This window comes from Coturnix japonica, chromosome 2 (assembly GCF_054131305.1).
Source record: "Coturnix japonica strain WE chromosome 2, WE-NBRP24, whole genome shotgun sequence".
Lineage (NCBI taxonomy): Eukaryota > Metazoa > Chordata > Aves > Galliformes > Phasianidae > Coturnix > Coturnix japonica.
Genome location: NC_140664.1, coordinates 62723361 through 62747696, shown reverse-complemented (window position 1 = coordinate 62747696; position 24336 = coordinate 62723361). Strand labels below are relative to the sequence as shown.

Genomic DNA, 24336 nt, shown 5'->3' with positions numbered 1-24336 from the left:
GTGGTGACAGTGGGTCACCTTCATGGGTGCAGATTTTTACAAGTGCAACATGCAGGCTCTTTTTCACTGCTGGCAAAAATGCATAGCTAATGGTGGTGGCTGTGTTGAAAAAGAGTGTTTTGTAGCTGAGATCTTGCTTTATCAGACAGTATTGTTGTGCTCTTTGTATCTGTTTTAGTTTCCATGGAAATAAATAGAAGGCATTACTTTCAGAGAGACTTACATATTTTTCTAAGGAAGCTCTGTTCTGTGGAAACAAAGAGAATTCCTGTGACTGGACTTTGAAAGATCCTTCAGCACTGAGTTCTGGCAACTTCAGTTTAATGAAAGCATTAACTTCTTGCAGGATTGCAACTGTGTATAGTAACTTGCATGACAGATGTTGCAAGCATACTTGTAAGTTTAATGAAAAAGCAAACTAATCAACATTAAAATCCATAAACACTTCCACATGGTTTAAAGACATTTTTTCCCCCATTGCAAAATTTTACTGTGTATTTTATTTTTAAAAAAGTCACAGAATGAGCACAGCCATCATCCAAAGTTCATCTGTGATTATCAGTCTCAAGAACTGGAAAGAATACAATGTTTGCTGCAGATATGTCTGGACAAGTTATTATATACTGATTTCTTTTATCTCAGCGGGGGACAGGACAGTAATTAAACACATCTTCCTTAAAGTCCAATTAATATAAGATATCCATCAATCCATATTTTCCATTTATTCTCCAAAGAAAATAAAAGAAAAACTACTGAAATACTTCTGGCTTTCTTTGATATCCAAGGACTAAATGTTAAAGACTATTTCTGGAATCAATAAAATGTAGATTTACAATCCTATTTTGATAGACTTGACTTGCGAAAAGTATATGAATTGAAGCTGTACGATGTCCATAATTATCTGAATAAATTATTTCCATAGGTTTAGCTGAACCAGGAGGAAATGGCTATGGCTGGTGTAAGTCATAACATAGCATTTCCCACTCTCTGACACTGGGCTTGGAGAGAGAATTCAGACTATGCAGGTCACATTTTCTCTGCTCTGGGTGTTTGGATCTGAGGGATGCTAACGGCTTCCAATAAACACACATGTATTCCAGCAGCAGAGAGCCTTGGAACTTTAGGTACTTATTTGCAACTTTTCAGTCTCCACACATACTCTTGCTTGTTTGGGCTCCTGAATATGATGGCCGTATTTCTTCTTTTTGGAAAGACAATTCAAACCACAACCCAACCTCTCTCCTGCTAGTGAGTTCAATTTATTCTTGTGGTGACAGCTACTTAGCTGCAATGGTTGGGATGTTCTCACAGTGACCTGGCAAGCAGAGCTCCCATTTGGAGGACACTGAGACCAGAGGGAATGCTCAGCCATGGTATTATTACTGTTGTACATTTACATAGCTCATTTTATCCAGAAAGATAACAAAGGCATTTCACAAGTACTGAACACACTACCACTGAAATGTTGCCAGCCCTACTCTTGTGGGAGGTGAACAAATACTACATGGTAGCCAGCAAATCCACAGAGGAAGGCAGTGTTTTAGCTACAGTAGTAGCATTAACCATTTACTTGGCTAAGAATAAGTAAAATGCAAAGATGTCTATGTCCAATCATGCTGTAATATTTAGTCAAATTTCAAAAAGCAATCATCCAAATAACCTACTTCAAAAACAAAACTAAAGAAGCATTTGAGTCACTGTTGCCAAAATAGAACCTGCTTCGCTCTTGAGGGTCTACAAATATTTAGTAATACTTACTTTGGTCTCAAAACAGAAACTATATAAAACACAGCTCTGTCTGTTTTTTGAGAACATCTGCCTGGGAAAATGTTATTTGTAGAGATAACCAAACATTTCCACTGCCCAGTTCCCTCAAGGTTTCCAAGTTGTTAAAAACACTGAAGATTCATCCATGTTTGGGATGCAATATGGTTTCGTTTTCAATGACAGAAGCTAATCATCATGTGATTGAATTAGTAGTGGCAGTAACGAGATAATTTAAAAAAAAAAAAAAAAAAAGCCAAATTCTAGATAGACTGAGCCAGTAATATGTATTAAAAAAATGCATGTAGTACCCTTGAGAAGATTGCTTATTATATAGCAGGTAACAGTTTACATGAAGCAAACATGTAAATGGATAAGCTGTGGAGCACAACAACCAAATTCACAGCTTACCACAAAAGCTCCACAGAATGCAGCAATTTGAGAAGTACAGAAAAACAAACATCAGAGAACATGAATGAAATATTTTCATTTTCAATTGACAGTTGAGTATGGTCTATGGTATGTAGCTCCTGCAGGTAGGATTCAGTGAGATGATGAGAACAATGAGATAGAAACAGTACTGAAACACGGAAGAAAGCATGAGAAAGAGAAACAGAAAAGAGAAACATAGACATCTCTTCTTTAACAAGTTCTTAGGCAGCTCATATAGACACCTACATCTTGACAGGAACAACTTCTGGACAGGCTGGATGTGGGTCTGGGCAGCCTGGTCTAGTGGTTGGCGGCCCTGCGTATGGTGGAGGGGTTGAAACTACATGATCATTTTGGTCCTTTTCAACCCAGGCCATTCTATGATTATGTGATTTTGAAATGCACCCTCCCCATAACCAGACCCTATTAAATGCAATAGCAGTCTGAGCCCATTGCCTTGTTTATCTGAATTATTATGACTCTTAAAGTATCACCACACTACATACTGGTTTATTCTTGGAATTCCAAGTGCAGACAGGAAGAGGAATGCAAGTTACAAATAGAAGCAACTTGCACCGAAGATACAGAATGCCACTAAGTTTCAACAGGCTTCTCCTGTCCCCAGCTCCACATTCTACATTTGATGGATATATCTGACATGATAACGGTTGGGTTATACCACCAAGCCAGAAGGCTTTTTTTTTTAGTGAAAAGGGTTCATCCTGTAAAGATTACGTGAAGGACATATTTATATATATTTATAGACATACATATTTCCCCTCACAGAAAGCTAGACTTCTCCCCTATACTAAAATCCAAGGGGGATTTTTGCCATAATGGCATAAGTCTATGGTCTGAAGAAGAAAAATAAGTTGGTTTTTTTTTTCATTATAGAGCCACAATTCTAAAACCTGATCTCCAGGAACCAGGTTAGGGGATGGCACAAGGACAGGACAGGAAATAGCAATTAGCCTCTGCCACCTGAGCTGTAGATGAAAGGGAAAGTGAAGGTCTTCAGGCTTGTAATACAAGATACATAGAACAGCAAAGAATGAGAGCAGGTTTAGGCTTTCTTTTTTCCCCTCTGCTGGAAAACAACAAATTGTATGTTTTGGCCCACTGAATAAAGACAAAATGTTTGAGGCCCTAAGAAAGGGAAAGTGTCTCCTTCCAAAAAGGGGAAAAGAACAGTTTCTTATTAATTTACTTATTATTTCAAGTTATCCTCAGATAGCTTCAGATATTTCCTAAATGCTCAAACAATATGTGAGGTAATGACAAACACTGCTTGCAGCAGAATGCAAGGGCTCCTTCAAAGACACTTGTGCAGACATAGAAAAAAAGAGTCTAAATGGCTCATGAAAGCAGTAAACCCAATTGCACCTTTAACAAAAACTTCCTAGGTTTGTCTGGCCTTTTTTTCTTAAAAATAAAAACAAAAAACAAAGGAAATTCACAGTTCATTACAAACAAAACCGAAAATAACCACCTTTGCATTTCAAAGCTTCTCCCCTTAAAACCGTGCCAAGAGATACTGACATCCACATGTACAGCCTCTGCTTAAGTGAGGATTTCTTAAGATAAGCATAGGTCAGGATTCAAGTTCCTCAATGGAACAAGCCTGTCTGAAGCCTGGGCAAAGTGTAAGCATGCTCAATGAAAAACTGTCTTAACAATATTTCTCCTACAAATTACAGAAAGTCTTCAGACTCTAACTTAAAGGGAAAGAACAACTAGCATATAAGGTAGACATCCTGAAGAGCAATAATTCCTTTGATAATCAAAAAAACAGAATTTGTATATGGGTACTATTCTGCTTGTCTTTCTCCTGTTTGCAATCCTGCCGAAAATCCAAGAGTTAGAGCAGAAGAATGTCTTACAATGTAAGGGACAGCTAGAACATTAGTTCTCTACCCCAAGAGCCCAAAAGCTGTAGAACAGTTCTAGAACTTCCTCTTCTACAAATCAGACACTGTATACAACAGGTACAGGCTAGGTTCAGAAATAAACTTAATTTCTATATGGATCAGTTTAGATAGAAGTCCAGCTCCTGTATTAAACATGTAACAGAGAAAAAAAGATAGTGTTACTGAAATTAATACAATATCTCTGTTTCGCAATTCACTTCCACCACTGGCTCCACAATATGACTGCTGCCTAGACATCCATTCTGCTACTTACCATTAATTCAAGCATTATATAATGTGAAATTTTTACATGTATTGTAACATTTTTCTGCAACTGAAAGCAGCTCCTCAATCTGTCTGCAAAATGTTGTTGTGTTCAAGAACTTGCCTGTTGTGTTATGACACCTGAGGCCCAACCAAATACACAACAAGAACATCCCTTCCCTACCAGGCCATGACACAGGCACTGCTGCCAGAACACAGCTCCTTGATAGTGTGGTTCTCTGGCTCTGTTTATTGTGAGAAGTCATGTTACAGGACCACAGCTTAACTAGCTATTTTCTTAATAAGAATAAAATTTAATTTATGCTCTTGTCCTAAAAACATGTGTCATTTCTATCTATTAGCAATTCTACAGCGTCCAAATCGCCAACTAATTCACAGCTATTTTTTCACTCCACAGTTAAAACAAACAAAAAACAACCCAAAACTTCACTTCTAATATATTTTGTACACACACACACACACACATATATATAATCATGGACTTTTTTACATGCAAAATTTAGGCATGACTCTAGGATACACTTGACCCATTTTGCCTAACAAATATTTACAGATAAGCAATTAAGATTCCTCTGTAGGATGGTGACCTTCCCATGTCAGTTTTATCTCAGACAACTTTAAAACTGTCAGTGACTTTAACAAACATAGAAATCAGTGAGTGTAAAGTATTACTTATATATATTTGAGAATCCAAAGATTCAAACTAAGATTTAAATGATCTGGATGGTACCAGAAACTCCAAACTTTCAATCACCTTTCATTAAGACAAAACAGTAAGCCACTTGTTCCTTAAGCAATCATAAAATTCATAAAATGAAACAATGGTGTGCAGCTGATGAAGCCTTGCTATGACTGCCATCTCTGCTATCGTACTCTTGATATCATCTCACCTTACTTTGCTCCATCATTGCTTTCTGCATGCAGAAAGGGCTGTATGTAAGCCTGTAATTAATTCTAATTATTTGTTGTTGCTATTCAGTATTTCCCTCAAAGCTTTCATATAGCAAAATGTCCATTTCTTCATGTATTCTTGACAGATTCCAGTAACATGCAAGAAGGCTCGAGTTTCAAGATTACACCAGAAAACAAAGCAGTGTATACATCCTAGTATCAACCAATAAGAGAACTTGTGACAGGTTCTTTTGAAGCCTCAAGGTGTGAGCTGCATCTCCTTTCACCTTGCCCATTTTCTAACAGCTCGCTAAGTACATTTCTATCTTTAGGAAACCAGCAAAACAAAATGAGTTGTAGAGGTATCATCAGCAGTAAGTCCTTCTTAAAAAATGTCACCAGGATGCAAACCCTGAACCTCATCCAATTCCACATTTTCCCATTCTCATTCTGACATCTTAACTAAATTTTTTATGATCTTTTTGCCACAGAAAGTAAAAGCATTTCCCAGATGTCAGAAAAAGAGAAGTTTTAAGGTATTCAACAGTATAGTCAAACACTGTTTTCCAAATGAAAAGCACTTTCTATTTTGACCTGGCCAGTATCAGCATAAAAATCTTCAAAGCCGACCATAAAAATGCTTAAAATCTATAATCCACATAAAATCTACATAATGTTACAAAGCAGATGTACAATCTAAAACATAGCTACACAAGCACTTGTATAATCTACTGCCAGAATCTCACTGCCTGTTTTTGGCCCAGGTCTGTAAATCCCTTTTACAGCCTTGCACAAGAGACATGTCCTTGTACATACAGCCCAGTATAGCTGTGGCCTCCAGTCTGCACACAGCCACTGAGCAGAGCATGCAGTACATGTGCGGCTCAGCAGTGTGAGGCAGGCTGCTGGCCCTTCGCCATGGAAAGCAAACTCAGGTTGGACTAGTTCCCATGTGTGCATTTAAGATTTACTTCTCTCAAAGACTGTCCCTGACCTTGACCATGGCCTTTGAAATTTATGGATTGGTAAAAGGGAACAGAGGAATGAAAATACTTGAAGTTCCTAACCCTTCTTACTTACCCACACCAGATGGCTGCTGCTGACTGTCAGCAGCAGCCCAGTGTTACTACATAAATGTGTCTGGGTACAAGAATTTTATCTTATCAAAGATGGTGTGAAGGTTGGCTTTTAACAAGTCCAGGTGCCTTTCGTTGAAGTAATGCATTTTACTCACCTGGGATTCCAAGGGACCTACAGTTTTTATTCTTTCCCAGGCCTTTACTTCTTGAAAGCAGTAGCTACCAAGTGGTTTGTGCTATGCATGCACCCAATCTTTTAGCTGGTTCAGAAGAATTGACCTGATTTTCAAGAAATCTCTTATGAAATCAGCAAGTCTTGGGCATCAGAAAAATGTGCCAATTATTTAAGTGTGAGAGAGTAGTTTCATGAGGGATCCTCCTTCATCCTGAAACAGTAGCGAAGGTTTTATTTTTCAATAGCCAAGTCCAGAGAATCCATTTTTCCACTTCTCTACATCAGGAGTCTTACCCTGTCCCTCATAAAAACCTGGATATTAAATATTCTTGTTGGCTGAACAACTTCTGTAATTGAGTGGACAATTATTTAATTCTTTGAGCAAACAAACCTTAAATGCACAGAAAAATGAAAGTGTTTTTCCTGGGACCATCCTCAGTGTTTATGTTGCATCTGTTACCTTACCTTCCATAAGAGCACAGCCAGCAACAGGAAGATGAGAATTCCCACCAGCAAACTGATGGCTATGATCCATCCAACAACATACCCACGAGGCTCCAGATTGTGTAAAGCTTCAAAGACCACCTACAAAGCAATTATTAAAAGATCTTTTTATGATTGGAAGCTGTATTTTTTTCTCTTGTACTCATCTTATGAAATACATTGCATGGTGGCCTGACTGATCATATTTCATCCATCAAACAATTTTTTTTTTTTTAATCCCCCCACAAGAGATTGAAAGCTTCAAATGGAATTTGAGCAGTCATGTGACATGAGCTCCCACTAAGGATAGAGTATATCCACTGCCACTCAAAAATAACCCTTAATTTGCTTGCTTCTCCATCCTGCTCCAGACAGTGCGCTTCTCCTGGTGCTAAGCCACCATAGGTGCACAAAGGTTTGCAAGAAAACCAGCAGGCCTTGAAGTGGTAGAGATTGGGTTGACATCCCGCACAACTTGTCTTACCATGTTCCCAGTTCCACAAGACACTGCAATACTTCAGTGAAATGCTGAGCCTGTAAACCTTTTTTCCACAAAAAAAAAAAAAAATGGGACTACTCGCATATACACTGAATACGGACAGTTTCTGCTGTGTATCACAAGACACGCTATGGGAATGAGGGAAGGGAGTGTGCGATCATAGTCTCTCCTGGGAACACCTGCTGTTTTTTTGTATAGCATATGTGGCAGAGAAATAGATCCCATAAAGTGCTTTCCTTTACCGCCTGCTTTAAGAAGGAAATGGGAATGAATTACATCAAATGTAAACGCAATGGGAATTTCCAATCTCTTGTTTCAGTCAAAACTGGTTTCTTAGTGGAAAACTCAAAAGCAATTCTCCCAACTGGTGGCTCACATCTTTGTTAAATTTTGCAATTAAATAGTGAGCAAATATGGAGAGGCAGCCTTTTTCAAAGGTAGCATGATTGCCTAATCTGGCTTTGGTCTAGCTTGTTTTGGTTTGGAAAGTAAGTAGGTGAATTTTCCTCCTTCCTTCACAAACCACTTTCATCGTCTTTGCTCAATAATGCCAAACCCTTTCACAGACAGTAATTGTTAAATCAGTCTTTCATAGTTAAAAACTGATAATCCATCAAACAAAGAGACAGAAGAACCTATAGTTAAAAATGTGTGAAATCAAGAAATCAGAGTTATGCTTATGCAACCCCAGATAACTCATCATAAAAGAGCCATGAAAGACCCACGAAATGCAATCCCTCACTGGTGATGCTGTTCAAACAGCACTGCATATGACACAGCAAAGAGAATATGCAAGCCATAAGCATGCTCCATCCAGGCATTACAAATATGCTGCAACACAGCCCTGAGCTCTCCATCCTTGAAGGTTTCCAGGGCTCAGGCAAAACCAAGGAAGTCTTGAGCTGGTGTGGAAAAACAGTCCTGATTTGAGAGAGTTGTGGGACAGGATGACTTCTCAGAGATCCTTCTAATGGACATTTCTCTGTTTTCACAAGGATAGCCAGCCTCAGTGAACATCCACAAAAACTGAAGACACAGATGATAGAAAACCACAAGTGGATAGGTCTATATTTTGTCATGGTGCTCCAATAAATAAATAAATCTTCCTATATCACAGTTTCACAGACCAATGTTGATTAATACCACAACATTTCTGGAAGTAGAATTTGAGTACAGCTGATTCACATTCAATAGTTTTTTTGTATCAATGAGATACTATCAGGCTTTTGGTGACAACAAGACATGAAAACATAACAAATAGTCAGGAATGACAGTATATGAAGATAGCATTTTCCAAACATGTACCCATAACTCATATGAAAATAGCTCAAAATAGCTCGCAAACATGGACTAGCTCTCAGAGAAAAAGAATCAGCTCAGCACTTCATACATCAGCACAAAGCCTTTGTCAGGCCTTTCAAGATATCTCAGAAAGTTTCCTGGGAAGCAGAGTTTCCCTCAGAGCCAAGACTCATGCAAGGGAAATACCAGACAGAGAGATCAAAGACAAATCTTGTGCCTTCCTTGGATTTCTGAGCCAGCTTGGAAAGATGATCTGCAGTGGCAAACCATTTAACATAGAAGCTATGGGTAGCATCCATCTTTCAGAGACAAGTCAGATACCTAGTTTTTAGATGATAAAGCACTAATGTTATTTTCTTTAGGATACTAGAAGGAAGATAAAAACCTCTTAACATACTAGGTATTGCCATCTTTCATGAAAGGAGACCTTTAAGCAAAATGAGGTGGTGCTTTCTCTTTACTACTTGGAGATTAAATATTAATTTAAAACAATCTTCAGTACAACAGAACTGTACTTCATGCTGCCAAAACACAGAGTAAGGAATAGCTGCAGAGGTCAAATCATACATCATCCCTACAGTCTGAAGGTAGAATAGCTTGGCTGTATTCACAGTTCACAGTCACAGCTCAGCAATCGTAACTAAGAGAGTATAGAGTAACAACAACTTCTTATCAATTTAATTTCTCATATTAGTCTGGAATCAATTGGCAAGCATAGAAAAAATACTCTGTTCACAGCTCTGTGGTTTGGACAAGAGCAGGGATGTTGCATATGTTTATGTCCTATCCAACTCAGGCCTTCAAAAACCGCTTGCATTAATATGCAGACACAGACATGAGTTTTAGCCCTCCTTTAGACGCTCCCTCACAGTTTTATGTTCTTCTTATATTGTGGCAACTAAAGTGCACCCAGGGCTGGAGGTGAGGCTGCACAGCACAAAGCACTGCAGGACAAGCCCTTCCCTGGCTGGGTTGGCAGTGTGGGCCTGATGCACCACCCCTGGGTATGGTTGGCCCTTTGGGCTGCCAGGGCACGCTGCTGGCTCAGATTCAACTTGATACCAAGCAGAACTCCCAGATCCCTTTCCATGGGTTGGCTCTCCAGCCTCTTGTCCCCAAATCTGTACACATGGCCTGGGCTGCACCAGCCCTCACATTTGTCAAGATTTCTGCAAGGCCTCTCTGCCCTTGAGAGAGTCAACAGCTCCTCCAACTTAGTGTTGTCCTCAGACTTAGTATACACTCAGGTCCAGACACCATCTCCAGACCAAGCCTTTCCTTGACAGATTAAGCACTTGATTCTGTAGAGAGGAGTGTGATTTAAAAGGCTTAAAGAACATCACTGATTTTGTTAGCTTACTTTCTGTATTTCTAAAAAACCCAGCAAAAGCATAGGAAAAAAAGAGCATTTGCACATATCCTGTTTATGCCATCAGCAAAATATACTTAGTACTTTTTTTCTAGTTAGACCTCCAAAGCAACTTCTGGGAGACCGCTGACATTGCACAGCACCACCTGGTAACACAGCTATTGCCTTTCAGAAGCCTTGCTATTGAAATCACAGAGCATTTGCAATACATGATGACAAAGTGGGGAGTGATTGTCATTTTCTTTTGTTAACATTGCTTTAGGAAATCAGAAATGGACCACACATGGAAGAGAAAGCAGGGTTTAGGTGAGGACCCCATTAAAATCCCCATTAAAAACAGTTTCATTTGCTTCTTGACTCAAGGGCAAACACTCACGGCTCTGTGCAGGACCAGCAACAAGTGCTGATCAGTAACATCTGCTCTGGCTGCCCCAGCCTGCCAGGCCTTGGGAGCCACACAGAGATGTCACTGTGATGACACATGAGTGCCATGGTGACATTTGAGCATCTCTCAATGGAACTCTCAGACAGTACTGCTGGATTTCGCTTGCCAGCTGGCAGGGCAAAAAATGGCTCATTGCATAAATGCCTCCATGTGAGAACTTCTGTCAAACTGAGTTAAGAAAAATTAAAATTGAGCCACCTGAATCAGAAATATCTTCTGTTTGTGAGACAGAGAAGCTGACTGAGTCCTCACAGACTGAATCTGCATTTTGTCCCTCAAAAGGAAGCAGGAGAAATGGTTCTCAAATCTAGATTAATAGGCCTGGCAGCAGCTAAGAGCGTGATTGGGGCAGCAGACGTCTGGTCTGAGGAAAACATGTGCAATGGTCATAAAACACAGAGAGTAATATAGACTTGTTTTCCATGAAAAACACAGCTGACTTGACAATGCATGAGGAGCTTTAGTTTCATATTTATCTTTTGCACTTCATGCTGTAGTTATGGGAAGCCTGGAAGGTAGCTTAGTTTGCCATGCAGCTGGAAGTAGCTCAATTGTCAAACATGTTTTATGGAATGCAATTGGCCTGCTGTACATTAACAGCGAGCTGCACCCCACCACTAACCTCTGAAATGCTGGATGAGTATGGATAAGGGCAACTTCTATCTGTGTCAACCACTTGCTGTATTCTTAGTTTTTATATTCTGGTCTTAATGAACAAATTATTTTTTTTTCTTTTTTTTCTTGTGGTGCCCTATTCCATAAAGTATGCATGTACAAACTTACAAACGATTGAGCAGGAATGCCACAAATACCTCAAACTCATACAGTGCTTAAGTTTTTAGAAGAGCAGAGACATCCTGATTCACTGGGACTCAGAATGACAAGAAATATAGCTCAGCAGTGTTTGGTTAGAAATTAATAATGTATTTCTCCTTGCTTATCCAGACTAAATTAATTTTATGCACTTGTATCATGAGACCCAGAACCCTAAAAGCCATGCTAAGTGCACAGAAGGTGAACTCTCTGATCTATTATTTGACCACTGTGGTCTTGTGGAACTCATTTTTTGGTGTTGCCTCATATGCATGAAGGATGGAAGCTAAACCTTCATGGTAATCCATATAGTCAAGAAAATAAAGTACGTTTCCTGAAAACATCACACAACACTTTCAGCTATTATATATTCATATTGTTACAACTGCCATCAAAGACAGAGATCTAAATTGTTCACCTTCATGTGATTTGTCTGATAGAAGTCCATGAAGACTCAATAGAATGGCTTGGGTTTGGAAGGACCTCAGAGATCATCAAGCTCCAACTCCCCTGCCGCAGGCAGGACAGCCAGCCTCCATATGTAATTATCTCCCTATCACACTGTAACTAGAGAAAGAAAACCTATCATCCCCAATCACATAAAAATGTATCCAAGTCAAAAGAAATAATTTCTGAAAATTAAATTTCAAAGACTGCTTGGTCTTACAGAAATGTAGGTCACTCTGAAAGTACTGTCTGTATTTAGTTGTAGACTGCAAAGACCTTTTCAGATTTACTACAAAAAAATGCCTAAGAAAATGTTTCACTGTTAGCAAACACTTCAATAAATAGACTCAAAGGTAGTCCATACCCAACTGTTCAGGAGCTACTTTGCAAACGGATATGGTACAGCAGTCTGTGGTCAGTGAAAAGAAAATATATTGGGATTTTCAAACGGAAGGGAGGAGTATGAACGAAGATATTTTATCTCTTCCGTCTCTACTTCCAGCACAATAGTTGTGGCTTGTAACAACTGTTGTTCCCTTCTGCATTCCACAAGAAAAGAGATCAGGGAAAAAATGAATACCTTGAGCCAAACCACATGTCTAATTTTTTTCCCTTAACGTGACCTTATGCAAAAGATACAGCAACAGACAAGCCAACAGGCATATGGAAAGAGCGAAAAGGAGAAAGCAAACAGAACTCACAGTAGAAAAGACTTGAAATTATAAACTGATGTTACATGGCTACAACATGTAATTCATACTCCTTTGCAGCTAGGGCTTCCCTGGAAGTAGGAGCAAACTCCTGTTTGAAGATTAACATAGCTTCCCAGCACACACTATACTTCACAATCACTGCAATTCAAGGCTTGATAAAAGGTTTTCCAGGAACAAGAAAAGGACAGTGTTGTGTCATAGTGCTGTTGGGGTTTGTTGTTGTTGTTTTTTTTCCTTTAATCATTATACAACAGCAAAATACAGTGGAGTTTGCATTCCTGGATATAAGCGTTTCCTAATTTTGAATGTTAAATAGTAATCCTATATATTGTGCCTATCATTTTGACATTCTGATGTCATTTACACGTTAAAATACCTGGCAGAGAGATCCTGGCTTCTCCGATTCCAGCTGCGGCATGAGTATCACAGACAGATGTTACTTCAGTTACCAATGATTTTTTGCCTTAAAGTTTCAAGATAAACTCCGTGCTAGCCGCAGAATTAGAAATATCTAGCAATGTATTAACAGTCAGGGCTGCAGTTCATTTGTAAGGCACGTTCCCAGGGAAGACAGGCTATATTTTTCAGTTCAGCTGCCAAGTCTATTTTTTCTGATGTTCTTTAGGATGTTCCAGAAAAGTGACACAGAAAATAAAACAGAAAATAAGTCCTGTCATGTAAATGACCTTTTTTCTTGACAGTTCCAATAAAATCAAATGATGATGGAGAAAGCGGACACTGTAGAAGATCTCTGCTCTCCGACTGAAGGTAGTAGATGCAGGTTAAAGTGCTTCTTTGCCTCTGGTGTTTCAAATCCAGTATCTCCTAGAAGAATGCCTTAACGTGTGATGTCTGTCTCTTCCAAAAGTGCTTTGAACTCAATATTCCTATACTAAAACCACAACAGCACTCACTGAAATGAAACCAGTAAGAGAATGGTTGCATGGATTGATGGTATTGTGGTCACTAAGAGTAAGAGGATAACTGAGAAAAAGGATCTAAATCATGTTCCAAGAATACACAGCAAGAGGAGAAATAGAGATTGATCCTCATATGAGACAGAAATAGGAAATGGCATAATAAAATTTCACTAGGCAAAGAGAAAGCTTGGGTACGGTATCCTGTCCAATCTCCTTGCATAAGCGTTAGACAACTTGGTAGCTGGAAGCCAAACTCAGCACCTTCCTTTTTCAGCAACTGTAAACATGGACCTAGTTTTGGCCCTATAGTTTTGGTCCTACTGAACTTGACCTATGGCCAAATCCATACTGTGAATTCACCACAAACCAATATTTCCCCTTCAATTTTCCATCCAGCTTCATGAAGATAAACAGAAAATGAGGTTTCAGGTTGGACATGAATTCCCTCAGTTCAGTGTAAACAAACAGTTAAATTAGTCTCTGTAAACTTACCCATTTTAACTCCTAAAATATCACTAACACATCTAAATATTTCATATAAGCACATCTGAAAAGACCTTGCTGGAGTTTCAGGACTCTTAGCTTTTCAAGGAAAATGAATGAGAGCAGATATCAACCTCGGAGTAGGAAGCTAAACCTAATTTTGGCATGAATTCTTCAAAGCCTATAACAACTTCAGCTAATATGACACAGATTCTCCTGCACCACAGAAGGCCATTTACAATAACATGGTTATCACAGTGAGCAAAAACACAGAAGCAAGGTTAACTGCACTGCTAGTCTAGCCAAACAGCCTGGGCACTCTCACCAGTAGCCAAGCTAGTCCAGCCACAAATTACAGATTGTATAGCTCTCGTAGCAAACTCTAGCCCACCATGAAGAGGAAGCATTTCTCTTCATGTTCATTTACTTACTGTCTTTTCTTCTGGACTCCCATTGGGAACTTCCACAACCCGGAGGTCAGGGTCCACCTGCACTCTCGCCCTTGTGACAAACTGGATAACCGATGAAATGTCCTGAAAAGTAAAAACATAAAGAACTGGATTTGTGGATGGGAAAATAAACAAAACACCAAAAGACCTCAAAAGCAAAACATCAAACATTTCAAACATTTGGCAGTGTGATACATACAGCTTGATAATGCTTAGTGTAGGTTAGGTTGCAAGCTAAGTACTATCTCGGTTGAAAGCCTGTGTTGAAAAAAATACACTTTACACTCATAACACAGATAGATAAAAGCAAGCACATTCCCTCACATTAAAATAAAATAGAGTATGTTGGATCTCAAACACAGCATTCACTCATATCTGAACTTTGAACACAAATTGCATTTAGCTGTTTGTGGTTTTTTTGTTTGTTTGTTTTTTGGTTTTTTTTTTTGTTTTTTTTTTTGTTTACCAGATTTAGCACAAAAGCAAAAGACATAGAACCTAACCAGTCCCTGCAGACAATCTCAATATTAACCATTAAGGAAGAAACAATTTATTTTTCAAATGAACAGAAAAAATACACACATGAAAGCTGGGACAGACTCAAGTATAAGCCACAAAGAAGACTGCACAATTAATTGAACTTGTGCACTTCAAATATCTTTAATATTCATTGTACGTCCCGTTCTAGCATATTATTTCTCCTATATTTTACTACTTGCATTTTAACGTTCTAATAAGCAATTTTAATTCATATCTTAGTCATTCTTATCCATTTGTGCTGGGGAAGCTAGGTGAAAGGTAGGAAATGGCAAGTATTAGTGATACTGACCCAAAGACTTGTGTAAGCTCTGAATGTCTTATAAAGGTGGGATGAATCCTGGCTATTCCCTGGGTAGAATTCTCCAGAAACCCATTTTAAGGAACTCAGTTACATGCTAACATATTTTAGCTTTTCTATATTCAAGTAACAAACATCTGAAACTTCTGGACTTTCTTATAACTTCTGTTTTCAAATATGGACATACATTAGCAGATACAATTGATTTTAGCTAGAAAGGCTCAAAGCCACTATTACTTTAGGAACTGATCTCTAATAAGGGCTCTCTTCAATATTTTTAATCTAACACTTCTCAAATGCAGGTTTATTTTAGTAGGATCATGTTATCAATTTTCTCTTCTGATTAACCCGCATACTCGCATCTTTACAGCATCTTGTCATAACTACAAAGTCATTTTTTTTAAGTATAGGAAACTAGGAAGAATTTAGAAATTTTATATATTTGCTATTTCATTCAGTGACTTCAGAGAAGACAAGAGTCAGCTTGCAACCATTTGTTTCTTGTCACAAATGTCAGACTCAGCATTAACATGGTTGCAATGCATCTTCTTTGAATAATAATCATTTGAAGTAAAAAATTACAAAAAACTGCCACGTCTCTGTTTACATGGAAGAAATGATAGTTTGTCACAGTTTACATGCACTTAGTCTATTTCTCAGTTTTCAGAATGAGAACTTTCCGAAATCAATTCCACTTTCAGAAGTCTCTTACTACCATGCATACAATTAGGGGGCTTCATTTGTTGTTTCTCAATGTATAAATTTCTAAACTTCATATATTTCTGTCTTAATGGGTAATGGGTAAGAACTAGGATTAACACCTCCAGGCATGCTGTTGATAAATAGATCTGCTTTCTTTGACACCGTGATTTTATTTTTTGTAACACACTAGTAAACAGAGGGAATAATGCAAGTTTTGTGACTATTAATGCATATAACCATGCTTAAAATGGTATTTAAGACAGATGACAAACACGGCACCTACCTTTTTCAGTATCTCAGTGTTCAGCAGCGTGTAAATACTTATTTCACTGGACTCTGCTTTTGCTAGTGAACTCAAGTTGCAGCGTATAATTAAGCAGGACCTGCCTGGCCTTTCACAGTCCTACAGAAAATAAGGGAAAAGCTGTTAGGCAAGAGAGTAGATAATTCACTGAAAACTGCGTAACTGTAAACACTCCAGCTGACTAAGCGGCACAGTAAGTTGCTAAAAGCCAGTTTTCCTATGCTGAAAGAGCAGCAGTTTTCAAGATCTGATAACAGCATGGTAGTAAGTCCTGCATTAATGAAAGAAAATGAAATTCAGTGTCCAAAATTCAGGCTTTGTTTGCCCAAGGCCCTCCTGTTCCACTCACAGGAGTAAGGACTCTCACATGCATGCTGTCACTTCAGGTAGCTCCCTTAATTCTAGCCATTTAAAAATCAGAAAACCAAAATCACTAGGTATCCCCACAGGTTTACTAAGTATCCCCGTATCAGTATGAGTCTACATACATGAAAAAAGCTGCTTGATGGTCAGCTCTCTGCTTGAGTTCCTCAGGCTGATCCATGCAAAACTTTCAGTAATATACACCACAGTTCTGTTTATTTTATATGGACTCTCTTACCAATACTTTTCTGCCAGACTTCGTGAAAAAAGCAAATATAGTGTGGAAAATATTTTCATTCTCTTGGGGAACAACACACGGGTTGCGGTTCTGGTGAAAAGTGCAGGTGCCTTTGTCCTGACCAACCTGTAAGCACAAATGTACACAGTTATTATTCTGAATGAAATAAATGTCACAAGAAAGTAGAATTAACCCGTCTAAAGAAGGTACCTCCATCCTAGCTGGATGTCTGGACACCTATCAAGAGGCAAAAGAGAGGAATAAGCCACATACAATTGTAAGTCAATTGTGTTACTCTGTGTATTACATTTCTTGTATTACTTTGTGCTTTGGCCACCTTGACTGTTTCAGTTTTTAACTGAACAAATGAGCTAATGGAAATTCTTGTGTAACTGCATAATCTCGGCCACCAAATCTGCTCCCCTACCTTCAGCATAAGTAGTACAAAAATAATAAAAATGTATTTATAATCTTTAACTTCCTCACTTATCCAGAAAAAGAAATGAAGCAAGTGCAGTACAATAATGTTTGATACAAATGATCTCCAATCAAGATAACCTTGAATGAGAAAAACATTCTTACTTTCTGCTAGTTATGAATATTCACTGGAGAAAATCTATTGGAGTTTAATACTATGACAATGAAATGTCAGCAAATTCCCCCTGCCTCCATCTTTAAAAACTGTGTGAGATTTTTCTAAAAGACACCAAGTGATATTCCCACATATCCTGTTGCTGACTTCCCCACATGTTCCACTCCGTCTGTGAAAACTTTTCCTACTTAAATCATAAATGCATTAGAATGAAAAAAAAAAATAACAATTTTTTTACAGATATTAAGTTGCTGCGTGGTCTGAGTCACATTCTGCAGAGCCATTTTTTAGCCAAGTTAGCCAAAGTGTTGCCAAAAGATAAAGAAAGCCTTATCGACATTTTAAACACTGTCTACCAGACAAGCAATGGCCAAGTCCCTTGGTGGGATACAGCTTTCCTGCTCCTCTGGCCCACAGACACTTCATAATCTGTTCTTTGAACTATGTATTCACAACCTGTCTTTAGATAATCTCTTCTTACATTCCCATTAGATACATACACAAAGAACTATCCAATGTTTATAGTTTCTTGGGATGAACTGAAAATTAAAACTAAAATGTTCTCCACTTATACAAATCATCTGGAATAAGATTTCTTTATTTATTGTACATAAGAGATGCACAAGGCACACTGACTTTTATTTCCTGTAAACTTTCACACGGGAATTGGATTCAGATCAACAAGAAAGTTTATGTTAAATCAAGAACAGCAAAGAGTCCAGATCTACTCAGTACCTGCTACTTTTTCTTGAAAGCTGGAATTACCAGAGATTTGGACAGATTCACATAAGAGATACAGAGAGAACAGTATGAGCTTCTACACTATCCCAGTCTCTAAATAGTCCTGCTGTACATCCTGTATAAACAAAATGTAAGAATAAACTAAAGCAGAAATATCTCCGAAGACTGAAAGGCATGATCTGGCATGAAGCAACATAAATCTGGTCCTTCCTTTTGTAAATGACTATATTTTGTAAAACTGAAGCTTGGACAAGCTCAGTCTTTTCAAAACACTTTAGCTGACACAGAGGAAGCCTCCTCCAGAGGACTAAATCTGAAAATGGAAGCATCCTTTTCTCTCTGCCAACTATGCAGTAATCCTGCACAAGCCAGCTCTTAAATTCAGCATGTCAGATCGTGTTGGGAGAAACACATGCAGGACCAAACATCACCTGACATCTGCTGTCACCTGTGATGCTCTGGAACAGAGCAGTTGCTCACTAAAATCCTGTTTTAGTAGCCAAAGATAGGCGTCACCGATCTTCAATCTATCAGCATATGTTGACAGCCAGTGAAAAGGAAATGATGCAACATGGCTGAGAAGTTCTCTGTTTCTCTAAGCATTCTTAGAAATAGCAGAGCCACTGAATACGGAAAAAAGTAACAAAACTCTTTGAAATGAGTGGATCATGTGAGTTAGGGTGAAATCTAGCCTTCTCAAAAGGACAGGCTACATTTGTTTGATTGTTTTGCTTAGGCTGTCAGTCACATTTCACATCAGCTCTTATTTTCCTCAGTTTTTATCTGAATAAAGGGAAGGTTTAGTCAAGCAGTCAGACAAAGGTAAACATTGTAACTTTTCATTAAACTCTGTCACCAGTGTAAAATTCAGCTCCAAAAAACCAGGTTATTAGACAGAAGCTTTGCGCAAAGCTCCTGCTCCCATTATGCTGAAGTTGAATTCTAAAATACAAATAGGAATGCCCATGTTTGAGCTTGTCCTTGCCCAAACAACATACTACCCTGACACCTGTTTTAATTCCTGTGACCAGTTTCATAATCTAATATACATATAAATATGCATATTAAATTAAAAAAAAAAAAAAAACAACAAAAAACCAAAACACAACAGACTTTTTCTTCTAATGGCTTTGCATGAGCAAATGCTTATCATTTACAGAAGCAAGAACTGTGCAGGTCTTAGAGTACATACCCAGCCTCTGACAAAGTCTTGGAGTTACTAAATATGTGACGTACTGAGGCTTTTTGGAAAATCTCATGTCGCCCTGGCAGTCTAAAAGCAGAAGAGGATTACCACCAAAATGATCTTCCCTGGGTTATGATATTTCACAGAAACAGCAGAAGTGGGAGTAAGGAAGGAGCTGAAGCAGAGCAGGGGTTGTGGAAAGAGATGCACGTTCTATTTGCACTCAGTGCAAGGACTATATAGTAGCCACAGAGAAAAAAATCAACATTCAACTCCTAATACAAACAAACAGCAATAAACGGGGACGGAATGGAGACTGCCCTAAATACCACACTGAGATGGCTGCTTGGGAAATAAAACCCTTGCCCTGAGTGGGGTACCCAGCAGGAATCCCCTGCTGCTTTCCAAGGAGGGACTTCTAAGGAGCTGGGTCAGAACAGTCTTTGCTGGAGGCTGTTACATTCTGTTTTCCAGAAAGCATTCATCTGTTTTAAATCCTCTATAAAACCATTTGTAGCCTGGTATACTGTCAGAACAGTCACATCTCCAGCATCAAGAACAAAAGTAACATTTTCCCCTACAAGATTTTTCTGACAGTTTTTTGTTTTTTAATCACGTTTTTCTTATGTAAGGCCACTCTTATTCTCATTCTTAATCAGTACATCTCATGTATTACTTTTTTTCTAGTTTTATTTCAAGCCCAAAGGCGATTTTGTTAAACTGTGCAGCTCCAAGGTAAAAGGAAGCCTGACAGAACTGCAGAGTGACAAAATGCACAGACTTCATTCAGATCTCACTTGCATTCCTGAACGGCCGTGAATGCCAGAAACCCATCTGTAATTTTCAAGAGAGAGAGGTGATTCTGAGTCTTTCAACACCTTTCAACACCTAAACAGGTCCAATTTCAGCAGTGGTGACTTTTAAGAAGAGTTTTATCTATATATCCAAAATCTAAGGAACTGAAAATGACTATCTGCTGATAAACATACATATATATGTATTCCACTGTTCTATTCAGTGTAACATGCATAAACACAAGGAGACAAAAGCCTGAACTCTATAAATGGTGCCTTGCATAAAAGGCCTCCAAAATTCACCATATGCCTGCAGTGGCTAGCACTATTCCTAATCCATAATCACATAGAAAAGCAAACCATCCCTTATGCCAACTTCCCTACCCATCAATGGCCACACAATCAGAGACAGGTCACACTCCAACTTTATTAATTTACTTATTGTTGTTGTCCCATTAAAAGGCTCATTAACATGATTGGGAGACAACATTTAAATATTACAGCCTACACTACGGCTTACTATGCAAACTTTTTTCTTCTCAGAGACAAGGTGTAACCACTGAGAAAGCATCTGCATTACTTCACGTTTTAGGAATTCTGTATCTGCAAAAAGGAAGAAATTCCCATAGGACTTCTGTGAATGTTGTATATTTAAGGGGTCATGCAGAGCAGAAGAAAACCCATAACATAATAATGATTTTTAACTATATCAGCTTACGCTGCCCTTAAAAGAAAGAGGTGGGAGGATATTTCAGAGTTAAAATTGTATGTAAAACATACCAAGTATATTCCACATGCATTACATCTCCAAGAAAGCACAGGATATTTAGCATAGGATAGAGCTGGATGGGAATAACATGTTGGATTTGTTATGAACTACAGTTACCCTCCTTTCTGACTTTCTGTATATGGCTGGTCTGGGCTTGGCACTCCAGCAAGATGGCACCAGCATAAGGAGGACAATCACTGATTGTCCCCAAGGAACACAGAGGGTAACCCAAAACCACTGCAACACCATCTGCATTTCTGAACCACATCAGATGTGGGATTAGTGGATTTGGGGTTCCTGTCAGAAATAATACATCCGCAGCCCGAGTACTTCAACTTCAGGGAACACATAATAGCCTTTTTGCTAATGTATAGCTACACTCAGTGCCTCTAGCAAGTCTAGGAAGGGTCCCAGGGCAATCTGGTCTAGGGCCTGATTTAGTTGTTGGCCACCCATCTCATGGCAAAGGGGTTGGAACTACATGATGTTTGAGGTCCTTTCCAACCAAAGACATTCTACAATTCTATGATTCTAAGTCTTTGGGGTGTTTATGAGGATGTTTGACTATTTTACCACACATTTCAAGATTTCAGGCCATACTTGTCAATGATAAATTTCACTGCTGGACTGAAAGCCAGTGAACCTTTCTAGACTTGATCTGAACCACCTGTTTGATATGCATCAAATATTAAGACCCATTTTTTTACATATATATATTTTTTCCAGCGCCTCATAACATGCACAACTTGGCAATCCAGGAGAGGGAAATGAAATACAGTTTTGAAACAGGGAACTGGAAAGGTCAGCTGAGGACCAAGCACAGGAAAGTGGAAATTGGCAGACAGTATGGGGTTAAGTATGTGCATATGAAAGGAGTTATTTGGAGGAATGAGACTGAAAAAAGAGAGGAAAATGGCTGTCACTTCCAATGATGCATTAAGTGCAATCTCCCTGCTGTGTTGCTGCATATAAGAAGCTGAGCACTAATCTCATAATTAATGTTTAGCGTTTTACAAAATAAACAGGCAAGAAGATGTCTTCAGCCCATTCCTCACAGACAGTATTAGATTTGCACTAATGCAGAAGAATTTATTTTGTTATTAAGTCTTAAAATTTGCAGGCTTTTCCAATAAGCTTGATTCCCCTCCTGAGATAAATCATCATCACTTGTTAGTAAGAGCCAAGAGAACTAAGCTGTCACAAAACAAATGAGAAGGTTGAATCTAGCCAGGAGGGCCTGCAACAAGTTTAAAGAAACCCACCTTTGAACATGGAAAAAACATAGGGGGCAAGCTCTCAGACACAGAGACACAGGATACTTGGAACAGTAATTTTAGCTGCAAGAAACACAATCGAAGTCCGAACAGAGGTCAGCCATTTCACAAAGCTTTTAGCATTGTTACTCCCTGAAACGGATGATTTTCACATCAGCCTTGGGGTATGTGGGTTCCAAGGGATGGTTTGGCTGCAGTTTTCCTAAGATCGCTCTCAGAGTTTTTACATATTTCTTGTCAGTTTTTGTTTGTTTGTTTTTTTATGGTTTTATTTATGTACGCATGCTTAATCAGTGGTTCACATTTGCAAACTGGACCATAAATAACAGACCCTTTTTTGTTTACTTAGTTGCTAACCATAGCGTATTCACTCTAACATTAGGGAGGAACTGTATATGCGTGTCTTGATTCAAAGGCACTGATTCACTCCATAGTAGGGAAATGCAATGGAGATGTATTCATAGGCATGATAATCTCACGTGTCACACATACTGAGGAAAAATAAGAGCTCTGACAAGAAATTCCAGACAAGGTCAGACTTTCAGCAGTAGACAAATAAGTTATGTAAATATGTTATCTGAGCACTTGTTCCATATGCCAAAAATGTTTAATATTCACAGATAATGAAATATGTTTGATTCAGAACAGTTTTGTTGATTCTGGAAATAAATTTAAGAAGCACTGAAACAACAGGAAGGAATTTTTTTTAATTTTTTTTTTTTTTTTAATTAACCCGTTTTATACAGCACCTAAAAAGATTGACTGAAAATGGCAATGATGGTAAAGAAAAACAGTACTACACAAATAACCCAAAGTGTAAAACCACGTGTCCATGAGGAGTTACAAGATTTAAACAGTGAAGTGGGGATGGTAAAGCATTAAATAATGACAGGAGGAGTATTACAGTGCAGCTCTGGTTCCTGCTTCTTCAACAGTAAGAACACCAGATGCATGTTTGGCCTAAATCTGCAGTAACCTGTCTGCAATACCTGCAGATGTTCTTTAGACACACTCAACTGTGCACTTTAATTATGTAAATGAATTAAATTAGCATAACATCACAACATTTGCTATCACCAGACAGGCACCGGGCTTGCAACCACTTTGCGCATACTCAGCAGCAATGCACATAAGTGCTATTCTCAAGACCTAGTACTACTTACAGGGTTTAGTAATAAGAGCAAAATTTTTCTGATTTAAAGTACCTAACTTGCAAGACAGTGGCTTCTTCCCTGGATAGAGATCATCACCAGATGAGCACAGTTGGAAGAAAGACTGAGCTCTCATGATTTATCTGCACCTTCCACACAGAAGGTTCAGGCATAAGAATAAGCACCACCTTAAATGGAAACTAAAGGGACAGTTTACCTCTAATATTCATGAAGTCTTTAGGATATATGTCTTCAATATCTTCAATTTCAGAATCCACTGAAATGTACAATCGCTCTCCCTGTTGTGAACTGTGAACTGCTTAATCAGCACATGAGGTATCAAATAAATTCCAAGGTACATTCCTTTTTTTTTTAAAAAAAAAAGACTGAGATTACTTGGAGTTCACTGCTTTTAGCAAGGTTTTAGCTAAATTTCCTTCTACAGACTTTCTTGCGATGCATAAAACATCATCAAATGCATGTTTTTTCTTTACCTACTTGTTGGACTTTCCTCTGTCTATGTTAAGCTTAGGACAAAAATCTCTGAAGAGCAAGCAGATAAATCCATTCCCTGCAGAGCCTGAAGAATTTGTATAGACACTACACATCAGCAGATGTTTGAATGAATTGGAAAGATACAGAGAGTCTCTTTAGAGAGAGTGGAGAGAAGGTAGAAACTTCAGAGAAGAGATCTGTAGCAGACCCTTGAAGATTAAAGATTAAGTATTTTAAGTTATTTTAAGATGTCCTTTCTTTCCAGGACATCTTCAGAGTTCTCCTTCCCCAAAAGAATGATTTACTGATAGTTATCCAGTACCTCGCACAAGACTGGACTAATACTTCTAACCAGGAGAGAAGCACCACACAATGCTCACCTCCACTCAGATACATCAACAGTACAGTAAACCCTTCTTTTATCTTCCTCAGT

General features: G+C 38.5%; 1 protein-coding gene across 3 annotated transcripts in view; it reads right to left on the bottom strand.

The window, feature by feature from the left end:
* ITGA9 (integrin subunit alpha 9) overlaps positions 1-24336 on the bottom strand; it is a 205811-nt gene that overhangs the window by 9961 nt on the left and 171514 nt on the right. For 2 of the 3 annotated variants that reach the window (XM_085537654.1, XM_085537656.1), the window contains exons 24-27: positions 16902-17027; positions 16280-16399; positions 14439-14540; positions 6999-7118 (exon numbers count right to left, since the gene is read on the bottom strand). In XM_085537654.1, the coding sequence (XP_085393780.1) occupies positions 6999-7118; positions 14439-14540; positions 16280-16399; positions 16902-17027 (468 nt within the window). The remainder of the gene's footprint in view (positions 1-6998; positions 7119-14438; positions 14541-16279; positions 16400-16901; positions 17028-24336) is intronic. The other variant, XM_085537655.1, reaches the window with a different exon arrangement.